We start from the raw sequence: 12,159 nt of genomic DNA on the forward strand, positions 1-12,159 counted from the left end.
TTGACTACAGCCACACCTAACATCTTTGCACAAACAGATGGCAAGTCTCTTAATATTTCATGGCACTGCCCCTCATAATCATGGCTTTTGTACAAATAAACAAATCACACATTACACAGCACTTTCCATCTCACAATAAAATAAATAAATAAATGGTAACATTTCACATAAGTTTAGCAGATAGCAGAGCAGAAAATTAGGATTTTTATTATTTATTTATTTTTAAATATACAACACACATTTACAACCTACATAAATTTGGTGACTTTTCCATATAAAGCCTTTGGTGAATATGCTTTTTACATTATAAATGTATAATTGAATGATAATTATTAAAGTAATAGCTACAATGTCTAATGCACTATTTGTTAACACGTGGTAATTGACCCCTTAGATTGTTTAACACTCTCACTTCGCTAAGGTTATTTAATTATAAACGGAATCTATTATCTAGTATTAAGCAGCATATCAGGTATCATTATCTGATTAGTGAAGAGTGATTATTTACAAAAAAAATATTAGATAGTATTTCAATGAACAAGATAAATATTTAAGGCATACATGTATGTTCTGCAAATTAAGCTTAAGCAAAGCTAAAGGTCTATCCAAATAGGCACAAGTAATTGGACAGTATAATAGCAAACCACTCACTAATTTTGATGACTTTTCCCTTTCAACTGACTTCAAAGATATTAAACAATTTTCCAATCAAAAGCCATTTTCCTTTAAATTTAAGATTTTACCATGACTCAAAGAAATAAAACTGGAGATGAAGAACCAGATTCATCTTTCAGTATTATCTATGAATTCATCTCTCACAACTATGAATTATATAGCATATAATCCAAAGACCATAATACCCAAGGGAAGTTCTTCTTTTTCTATTATTTTGCTACACTGTTTGCTAATCTAAATCCCATTGAAAACACTGGAGTCTCCTTAGTGACATGCTGAATTTGGTTTATAGTCTTGCTTCATCAAAACAAGCAGCCACAGGAAAATGGACAGAATTCTTGAGGTAAGAACTGCAGATTTTTATCATCGATGCCATTGCCATTTGGAACTGCAAAAGTCAATTAACAAAAAAACCATTTTACATCACCTCATGTATCTTTCTGTTCTATAGAGAATCCATATGGAAGGACCCTTTACGAGACTTCTGTGTAATTTCCTCAAGCTCTTCACATCGCCTTGGTATATTCTGACCTGTCATGAGTGCCACTGATTTAAAAAAATTCTATTTAAACTGTAAGAAACACTTCTAAAAGGGCAAGAGAAGTAAAATCTGGATCCAGGATGGAAATTTCTAGACAGGGAAAGCTATATACCTGGGCTACTATATCTTTTATGGTGTTGCTTCCCTACTCCCCTCTTTTCCTTTACTAGCCACAGAGTAAAAACAGGAGTCTATGAAAATGCCTCTTGCCAGAAAGTGCTCAACTATCTGTGAAGTTCTTCAGCAACAGTAGCACTCAAAGCTATTGTTACAGTATGACACACACACACATTTTCTTTTCAGAGTGAAAGAAAGTAGGTTTCTCTAAAACAAGCTGTAATTACTTCTTGAGGTCCTATTCATAAAAAAAATAAATCTGTTTTATAGTCAGGTCACATTTATTCCACATATGTTTTTGTGTGCAATTCAAGTTGATTTGTTCTATTCACAAAGAGGGAAAAGAATATTCTTTTCCTAGTAAAGACCAGAACATTGCTGGGGTCAGGTGAATGCTCCTTTACTCCCTTAGTAAAAAGTAACAAAAATTACTGAGAGAAATTTAGTATCAGAAGAGCTTTGTGAGCTACCTGCTAATTGAAGCACCATGGTTCATGAGCACATGAGCACGTTTCACCCCTATTCAATGGCTCATCTCAGGATCACCAGCTACTGAGCTCCTGTTGCTAAGAAACAGTACTCAGTTATATTTGAAATATATATTATGAAAAGGTGCTGCTTTTCTTTGGGAAATGAATGTGTTGCCAGATTGACAGGCATGGAAACAGACTGAGCAGTATGCATTGCTTCTTTCAGTGTTCCACAACATAGCCGACCATGCTACCTGATTGATGTGTTTAAAAATGTGAAATGCCTGTTCAGTTGTTGTCAGTATGCTAAGACAGCTAAAAGTGTACTGCACCGATTAGATTCAGCCTTTATTATAAAGATATCTATTCCCATTAAGCTAGGAACTGAAACTCAGAATCATCATCTAAGAAAATAATGAATTAATACATAACTATGAAATACACATAAACATATATCATATCTCCGTGTACACACACAGACATATATGAGATAGTAATAACATGCTGCTTCTGTTTTGGAGCAGACTTACACTCATGACAATTTCCTCACTGAAGAAAATTATTTCAGTTGGACCATACTGTTGCTCCCAACGACAAAGAATTTAAATGACACATTCACACCTTCCTCTCCCTTTAAGCAAGCCTCTTTGGCTTTTATCAGAAATGAAGTATGCACAACTGCAGATGAATATTAAAGTTTGTTGCACAGTTTGTTGAAAGACCTAATTTCTCCTAGGTATAAATAAGAAAACAAATGAATATATACATTCATAATCTTTTAAAGAGCTTCTCTTGACTCTAAGATTTCAAGACTAGAATGCAATTTCTGCCGTGAGATTACTTTTTGTCAGCACATTGCTTGTAGTCATAAAACACATTCATCGGAAAGGGTTAATTAATCTTAAAAAGACACACAAGTTGAATTTCTTTTCAACAACACATTAAGCCACTACTCATTGAAATACAATTGAAAAATAAGACTATCATCTTTTCAACTCAACTGAATCCTCTAAAATTATTTTTTGTAAGAATTTTGTATTCATTTTCTTGTGGATTATCAAATATCTTGTCCTTCAGTCACAACAAAAGTTGGTAGGTCAACAACCTTAATTTACCATATTGTGGTAACTCCTAAGGCAATAATATTTATAAGAAGCTTTTTCCAATGGAAAGTTATTCAGCACATTACCTTTTTAAATAATAATTATGGCTGAATTGCTACCCTCATGAGCTAGTGATGTCTTTGGTAATTCAGAAGATATGATAACTGCTAGATCCTATTATGCTGAATGTTATTGCAGAACCTGTATACCCTAAGTACATTTGATTCAATTTTCAGCTCATAGGAGGCCGCTTCATATTATGTAGTGACAGAGCAATAAGGTCTGTCAAAGAGTTGCATATATTTAGGTGTTAAAATCAGGAATATTCACTGGCACTATATGATATAATATCTTCTGTGATGCTCTTCAAATAATGTGGGTTTGAACAAAATGAATGTTCTGAAGAATAATAGTACCAGAAAATGGAGTTAGAATTTGCTGTCATAAGCAAATTTTAACATAAGTGAAATAAATTTTCAATTGATGCAAAGAGTCATTCCAACTTCCTCAATCTTCTCTTGAAACTGTGGTTCTGCTTCTATGATGCATCAATGACCCTTTACAGCAGTTTCACAATGTGAAAGATAAGAGCAGCCATGAAAATAATTTAGATTTAATTTAGGAATACTTAACATTACCCTGTCATGTGAAGTCATTTCTTTTTAAACTATGATGTCTATCAAATTCCTTGCTGATATGATACAAGTCCATGAAAAAAATGTCTTCATATTCTCATTTATTATACACCTCAGATATTTTCATTCCAAAATACGTATGTTTTCCTGTAAACTTATATGGATCAAGAAGTACAGAAAAATATAGCTGGAAACAAAAAACAAATACATTGCATTAAAAGCTCTAAACTATTAAGAAATCACTTTTGCTAATCTTAGGGGAAGAAAAAAAAAAAAAAAGCAATGGCACAAAATGATGGCCTGTTTATTTCAAGTCGTGTTAGAATGATACCAATGTTTGAAGGAAAAAATATTATTGTGCCCATGAACACACCAATTTTTGTTGTATTTTGCAAGCATATACTGTCAGTAAATGCACACAAAAACAAACAAACAACCAAACAAAAAACACTTGAAATTATATACTTTCTCCTTGCAACATATAGATCTTTTTCTACCAAATAATTCAGCATTTCATATTGCAGTAACCACCTTATGGAAGGTGGAAAAGATTAACCTATAAAATTTTATTCATATTTTTTTATTTCAGTGTTACTCATTCTTGGAATTATGATCTTCCCATTCAGGCCCACAGGCTGTGCATGTTTGTTCTGTTTGTTTGCTTTTTACGCAAATAGGTAAAGGTGATCATAAACAAACAGTTGTTCAAAAGAAAATGAATTTTAAAAATGCAAAAACACAAGAAAGCAAAGAATTTAAAACTTTCTAAATACTTACTGCCACTGGCTTAAACCTGCTTTTTAAAATTTCAAAATACGATCATTGTTGTATACATTTTTATTTATTCAAATAAGATTACATAAAGTGAAAAACAGAATAAAATAATTATCAGATTGCTTTATGTTCAAAACTTTGAAAACTATTAGGACATGAATACTAGCATGAGGCTAGATGATGTATTAATCTAACTGAGGCTAGATTCTGTAAACACACAGTTTTCATATTTTTCAGGTAGACAAAATTTTAAATGATACTATTCCTCTAAAAATAAAATGTAATTTTAAGCTTTAAAAATACATTTCAAAGAAATGCTTCACTTGAAAGGTCTACTTGGAATATAGTATTTGAGTTTCCAAATCACACTTCTGTAAAAAGTAAAAGTACTGTTTCCCATAGAAAAGTTATATTTTAGATTCAAATCTCCAAATATCCAACTAACCCACTAATCTTGGCTGAGCTATCCCTCAACCACAAGATAAGGCATAAACAGGCATTTCTGGGGAAGTTATTGACACGTAAAAGCAAATTTTATTAATATTGTGAACAATCTTGTACATGAAATAAATGCTATCTCAAGTAATTGATAACTCAACCAAAGTTGGGTGAATCAAGTCATGAAAGAGCAATCAACTTTAAATGATGTCATCTAGAACCACTACAGTAATTAAAACAATAACAATTACCAAACTAGATTCCAAATAAGTTTGTACAGTTACACAAGGAGTACCTGATTTAAGGTTAAACCTCTATTTTAAATATTTAAGCTAATCAGACCTTGACTGCAGAAGTAGTTATGTCCAGTTGGAAAGACAAGAATCTTTTACTCTCTGTTGAGCTAACTTTAATGTCCCTGTCTTCTCTGCATATACACACAGTACCATATGTTTGTTCATCAAATTCTCCTCTTTCAACCATTCAATACAACATGTAACCAGAACTATTGATTTATTTACCATAAAAAAGTGTATATATAATTCTAGCAATTTGTTTCTCAATATAGTCAGAAATAATGCATGAAAATGTGAAATATTCTAAATCACTCAGGTTTGTAAGATTTCGCAATGCCTCAAAAAAAAAAAAAAAAAAAGCCTCTTGGATAATACATTATGTTTCCTATTTCTATCCATTGTATAGGGATATAGTTTTCTTCTGCCAACAACTTAATCCATGCCTTAAACTTTGATTCCCCTTCTTCGTTTCTCTTCCACAAGTACAACTAAGCTTCCTAAAATTCATCAACTGAACTTTCTTTAATCACTCTATATTTATGTTTGAATGAAATTCCCTTCAAATAAAAGATATCCACTGTGAAGTTTCAACAAAAGCTCAGCATGTTAATGAGGTTACCTAATGAGCTTAAAATGGTTAGCTTTGGTACAAAAGATAAGACTTGCTGAGATATACCTCTGCACACTTACCGAATAAATGATTTTGTATTGCAGTACAGTTTATTTTCAAGATAAATATGTATACATATATATACATATTTAGACAGAGAGTTCACCAGGACTTCCAAACCAAGAACATAATAATAATAAAAAAATATCCCCAAGCTGAAATAAACTGATTACTGTCAAAGTCTATGTTCTTACAACCTACAAAGTAACAACCTGGGATTTCAACAGGGGATGAAACATCAGGGCTCCAGTCCCCAACTGCTTTTAAGGCTGCAAGAAAAACACACATGTGACTCGTTACTATGAGATTTTCTATTGTAATATTCTCTTGTAAAGATAAGAGAGAAATATGCAGTCACAAAAAATGTAGGTGATAACAAACAGTGCAAAGATCTTTTGCAAAAGATTTGGGAAATTTCGATTTTTATTTATTTATATTACTGAATGTGAAAATAAAATCCATATTTCAAATTTATAAAAGAAATTATTAAGGTATGCCTACCCACAGCAGGTGGGATTGGAACTAGATATTTGTAAGGTCCCTTTCAATCCAAACCTTTCTATGATTCTATGAAAATACTTCAACTGCTTTAAAATAATAGCTAACTAACTAAATAACTAGATAGATAAATAAATAAAGGAACATTGAGGTTGGGAAGAAAGAGCTGAGCTGGATCTTGGGAGACTTTTGTCACTTACCTCCAGTATGTCAAATAAGTATGAGCTCTATTTTGAGATCAACAAAGTGTGTGAATTTTCTAAATATGTGCACATTTCAGACAGCAATCTACAGATAACTTTATTATTTTTGATTTACATTTATATCTGCCCTTAAAGAAGTCACTAACACACCACCTCTGACCAAAACGGCACCTTCAAAGAATTTATGATATCCTCCAAAAATGACATGGATTTACAGAAGTATTTTGGTTCTGCAATATTCTGAGGTGTGTTCCTTAACAAATGTCCGAGTTCGGTTTCCCTTGACACCTTCTACTACTGCTGTGGTAATTCAATGGTAAAATTGTAGGCCACAGCAGTAAGAAAACGTCTACAGAAACTACTCCTTACTTTAAAGAGGTAAATGCATTTCAGTTTATCAATGGCATTATGGTTTGTTCCTCAAGGTGAAAAATTGTGTCCTCAGAAAAGCTGTACACCCTTGTAGAGCTATAATTGTGGCTCTAAGAGTCTTTCCAGGTAAGTTCCTGCCTTCAAAAACTCCACTTCAAAACTCCATGAGGATTATTTTTTCTTAACCTGTTAGGACTAAAATTAAGATTCTTTATTTCCAGAAAGTATTTAATTCGTAGAATAAATTCCAGCAGATAGATCAAGAGCAGAAGACAGGAATATCATAAATTCATCAGCGTTGAGAATTTTGCCATCACCTAGGCTTACACTGTTGATTTGCATAGTGAGAGATGTCTGCAAAGAATTTTTGCTAGTGGCAGAAGAACCTAAGTGGTAGAAGTCTCTAAGAAGGATTGTCTTCCATCCCTCCAGCAAAATGCAAAATAATGCAAACATGCCATTTTAATTTATACAGGTCTGTCTTACTATGCTAAAAATAACTTCTATAGAGAAGGTTTGTATTAAATTGCATCTCACTAATACATACATTACAACAATCCAGTATAATTTAGAAGAAAAGCAATGTTAATCATCACCACTTGTGATGTGACTATGCAAATACCACAAAACATATATTCTTTTATTTTATTAGTATTTTTTTTAACGTTTCTCCTTTATTTCTTCTTATCTGGGACTTGATCATAGAGACCATGGACAAACAAAGCATCTCAGTTCAGCTCAACTTTTAAAACTACTTGTATTTGTATTATTAAAGATGGTTATGAGAGACCTATAATAACCATTATGGAGGTGAAAGTAAGGATGATCCACATCATAATTTCAAAATGACAATTTTATTTTCATGTTGCTGTAGTATTTCTTGTGATTTAATAATAATACACAAGATCACAAGGACAGGTTTGCTGTGGCTAAGGCACAAAAATACAAAAATCAGAAAAATAAGAGCAAAAAGACTATTTCCCAAGCCACAGCATCCCAATACTTGGCTATCACAGCAGGAGCCACTGTGTTACTGAGACAGACTATTAGTCTCTCTCACAATCTGAGATATACATGTAAATGATCCATAAGAGAATTAATTCTATTTCTATCTAATAAAAATAAAAATAAAATAAAATAATTGTGACAACAAAGACACTAAAACATAAGTTGAATGTATTTGGAACTTTTTCTTTTAAAGCTTCTGAAAAAGGATGGGAGAGCTAAAGGAGCTGAGAAGCATCAGGATCCCCAAAGTGTGATGGAAGGGAAACTTTTACTGCTTGGTGGAAGCAGATGGCAAAAAGTAGGAACTTCTTAGCAACTGCTTCTTATACCTCACTGCTTCATCAAATGTGAGCCAAGCAATTGGCTCATTCTCTTGAAGTTCACTGAAGATCTTCCCATAAGGGATTTATTGGCAGCTTGGATATTACTTCAAGTTTGTTGTAAACCACCTGGTTTAATCTTAAAATCAAAGTGTTTCATTTACAAAACTTTTTTAAAGTTCTTCTGAGTCCATAGCAGCTAAGTATATTTCACATCCCATCTGCTGTCGTTCTTCTTTTTTCCTCCTCACAAGAAACTATTCTAGTAACAATCACACTTGGCAGAAGTTGAAACTGGGAAATGCAATAAATGAATATTCTAGAAAATACAGAAATTATGATGGTCATATCTATTTCCCTGCAAAAGCCCAAGAGTATTACACTCATGACTGTGTCATATCAGTATACAGCCATATCAGTAGTATGGTTTACTAGAATGTAAATCAGATCAACATGAGTATGAGTAAAATGAAAGAAGGCTTTCATTCAAGAAAAGAAAAGAGATTTTCTATCAAATTATACCACAATCAGGAACTTTAAAAGATAAATTTGGACAGAAACATCTTCAGGACCTTCATAATTTTTCAGCAATCTCCTCTCGCTCTGAAAAACAGTAATACTAAAACTTGCTTTGAAATATTCCTTAGAGACTTGTGAAAGAGCAGAAGTGAAAAAATCATCATGGAAAAATAGTGGCAAAATTAACAAACCATTTATTTTTCAAGTTTTCCAAAATAACCTAATTTTCTGGTTGCAATTATTTCTAGATATTAATGTTTTTTCTTTAAGAAGCTGCCCTTTCTTATCAGTGGTTTAATTCTGTTTAAGAGGCATTTATTCTTGTTGGAAATATTCCTCTCCTTAGACAAGTAGTCAACAATACAGAAAATTAGTGTAGAAAATACACAACAAAGAAATACATGGCTCTACACAGACACACACATCCTCAGTCAACACTTAGAGATCTAAGCCATAGTCATGGAATTTCATTGTGTTTTTTTTGTTTGTTTGTTTGTTTTGTGGTTGTTTTTTTTTTTTCATGTTCTTTTTATGATATTGGGCCACACTTTGAAGGCACAGAATGCAACTAGATTACTGTTGACACCGAGGTTGAAGATTTTAGCAGCAAAGTGAAAAAAATCAATGAATATAAATTGAAAAGGGGCATCTTCAGTCTTTGAAGATGTTTAGACAATAACTGTTACAGAGCAATGAAGAAAAGGTATACTGCTTATAGACTAAAACTTTAAGTATTACAATACCAGAGGTATTCAGAGCAATATCCTAGATATACATAGTGACCATGTGCCTACAAAGAGCAAATAAACCAAGATGCTCTCATTTACAGGTTAATATCTTATGTCACAGATATACAGATTTAAGAGCTGTAGCTCTGAGAGAAGCTGATCAAAATTGTCACAAAAGTATTACAGAAGTAAAGCCAAAAAAAGAAAAATATTTGATCAAGTAGTTATAAGGATGAGGGAAAAACAAGATTAAAATACATACGAATACAGATAGTTTAGGATAGCAAAATCCCACTTTAAGCATTATCAATATTTATTTATTTATTATATATTTAATAATCATACATATAATCATTTATTTATTTATTTAAATAACAGCAGAATGGTACATTTTGGAACGTTATATTCTTTGACAGTCCATTATGCCGTATTTTGGACTACTTCAATTTACCGTACAAAGTGATGTTCATATTCTACAATGTTATAACAAATGAAAAGGTAGCAAACATTTTATTTCCATGTTCTATGTTCTTCAGCTGCACGCAATCTCTGGCATGCCTTTCTTCCTAATTCCTTGATAATTTTCTTGAAATCGCTGGTCAAATATATGCATTTATTGTAATGATTCCTTAAATTGTTTAAGTCAAAGCTCAACTAAATTTTAGAGAGTATGAAATTCTAGGACATATACTACACTGTAACTGACCTATTTTGGTATAGAATTGGACTACCCTTTTTTGCCTTTAATATCTTAGATACATTTTACCTCTTACGTGTATAACTGGAAGCATTAATTATTAATTCCTCCCCACAAGACTGGATGTTAAGTTGCATAGTATAATCAATCTCAGTAAAATTTCAAACACACAGACTTTAAAGTATTACCAGAACTCTTTTGTTCTTAATATCCCTTTCCTTAAGTCTCCCACAAGCTTCATAATGTGATCACAATATTTTCATTTCAGTGATCTCTACTGGGTTCTGCGACTGCTGCTCCTACCTAAAGGTATTTTCAATGTTAATTTTACTGCCACTGACAAAAAGTTGTTTTATTGTTTTTGTTTGTTTGTTTGTTTTTCTTTAGGTTCTAACTACGATGATGTCCTTACTTAAAATTGACAAATATAATCTCTCAAACTTCCAATGACCATAAAATACTTTAGCTTCAATTATTTACATACTTTAACTAAAAGCTCCCTGACACATCTTATCAACATATCCATAAAAATCAGAAGTGGACTTCTTATGATTGAGATTTTTTTCCTTTTTGTTAAATATCCATATAAATAGAAAAAGTAGAAAGCTCTATTGCTCCCTTTCTCCCCTGTGCTTTATTTATTTAAAAGAAGCATATAAAAAGACACAGCTTTCACTGTCTGTACTCCCAGATTACACTACAATTCAGAAGAAAGCCTATACTGTTCCCAAGAGATAGTTTACATGCTGGGACCTCTGGAAGTTAGTCATTGTACACACACAAAACACAATTTTAAATACATGAAGAGTCCAAAAGTATAATTAGAATGAGCTTTAATCAAAGCCTAGTGCAGATGGAATGAAACTGACTACACTCACCTTAAAGGCTTTAAAAATGGATTACCACGTAGACATCAACTCTTCAGAGGTCAGGTATTTCACTGCCCCACATGCTGGGTACCAAATCAGCCAGGGACTTGAAGTAAAACTGCCCTACTTTTTCTTTAAATTGAGCAGACAGAAGATACTTGAAGACTGATAAGGACAGAAGTTAACTTTTATTAGAATGCACTATGACCCAGTAAAATGTATCTCTTTAAATAACAGATGTGCTGGTTGTGACGAATTAAAAAGATTTGAATACAGATCTACTGTCTGCTTACAGTGCCCAGTTTTAGTACTCAGAGAAAGGAAACCTCATTGTACCTTCTAAACTATGACAGCTTTTTCATGTTGGTCTTTACTCATTGCTTTGGGCCAGTTTTTAGTGTTAAGCACAACCATATCATGAAAGCACTTCTCAGCTTTAGGAAAATCATGTTTGTTTTCTTTTTGTTTGTTTGTTTTTTGTTTTTAGCTTGTTGCTTATATTAGATTATTGCCCTGCTGTGTGATAGCATCTAAAGAAACGGTAGTATAACTCACTTGTGTTTTCTGAAAATTTAATGAAAAATGTTGCAGAAGACAAAATTCCATTAGGCATCTGCAATGTCACATTTCCTCTCATTGGAATTGTTTTAAATGACTATCCTATCTATTAGTGAAACATCCTGCCTTTTTCAGGTTGTTTAGCTTTAAAAATATATAGGATTCAGGAAACTGCTGGCCTACAATGAAAAAGATAATGGAAAAAAGCATTAACCTACTTAAAACTGATGAAAAGTAGTCAGTAATTCTACTACATCATTTCCTAACCATAACGAGCTTTTTCAAATACAGCATTATTTGTGCATCTGTATATTTAGAATAACATTTATCTCTCTTGCATTAATCTGGTCATACCAAAATGTCTGCTTTGTACATGGAACCACAGTTCTAGGGAACAAGCATTTAATATAATTGCATTCAGTGTATTTGCACATGACTAAATGAGTCATGCAGGAAAAGGAAAAAATAAGTGAGTAAACAAATAAAACCCTAAATAACTCACTTATTTCTATGCAACTACTTCACTGTGTTGTAGAAAAGTAACATTTGGAAAATATCTGTACAGAGGACAACAGCACAATTTCTATTAACTTTAATGTAAAGTTCCTTATATATTTTAAAGTGAAAGAATATCTTTTTAGTTTTTGAGTAATATAAATTAGACCTTT

At 32.3% G+C, this 12,159-nt stretch overlaps 1 protein-coding gene across 8 annotated transcripts in view; it reads right to left on the reverse strand.

The window, feature by feature from the left end:
* The window catches only part of CDH13 (cadherin 13), a 479,376-nt gene that overhangs the window by 223,583 nt on the left and 243,634 nt on the right, over positions 1-12,159 (reverse strand). Inside the window, exon 6 of one of the 8 annotated variants that reach the window (XM_038185279.2) lies at positions 190-1,063. The exons of the other annotated variants lie outside the window; for them this stretch is intronic. Within the exon in view, the coding sequence (XP_038041207.1) occupies positions 962-1,063 (102 nt within the window). The 3' untranslated portion in view covers positions 190-961. Of the gene's footprint in view, positions 1-189; positions 1,064-12,159 lie in introns of those variants that run through there. 8 annotated transcript variants of the gene reach the window in all.

The sequence above is a fragment of the Anas platyrhynchos genome, chromosome 12, assembly GCF_047663525.1.
Source record: "Anas platyrhynchos isolate ZD024472 breed Pekin duck chromosome 12, IASCAAS_PekinDuck_T2T, whole genome shotgun sequence".
In the NCBI taxonomy this organism is placed as follows: Eukaryota; Metazoa; Chordata; class Aves; order Anseriformes; family Anatidae; genus Anas; species Anas platyrhynchos.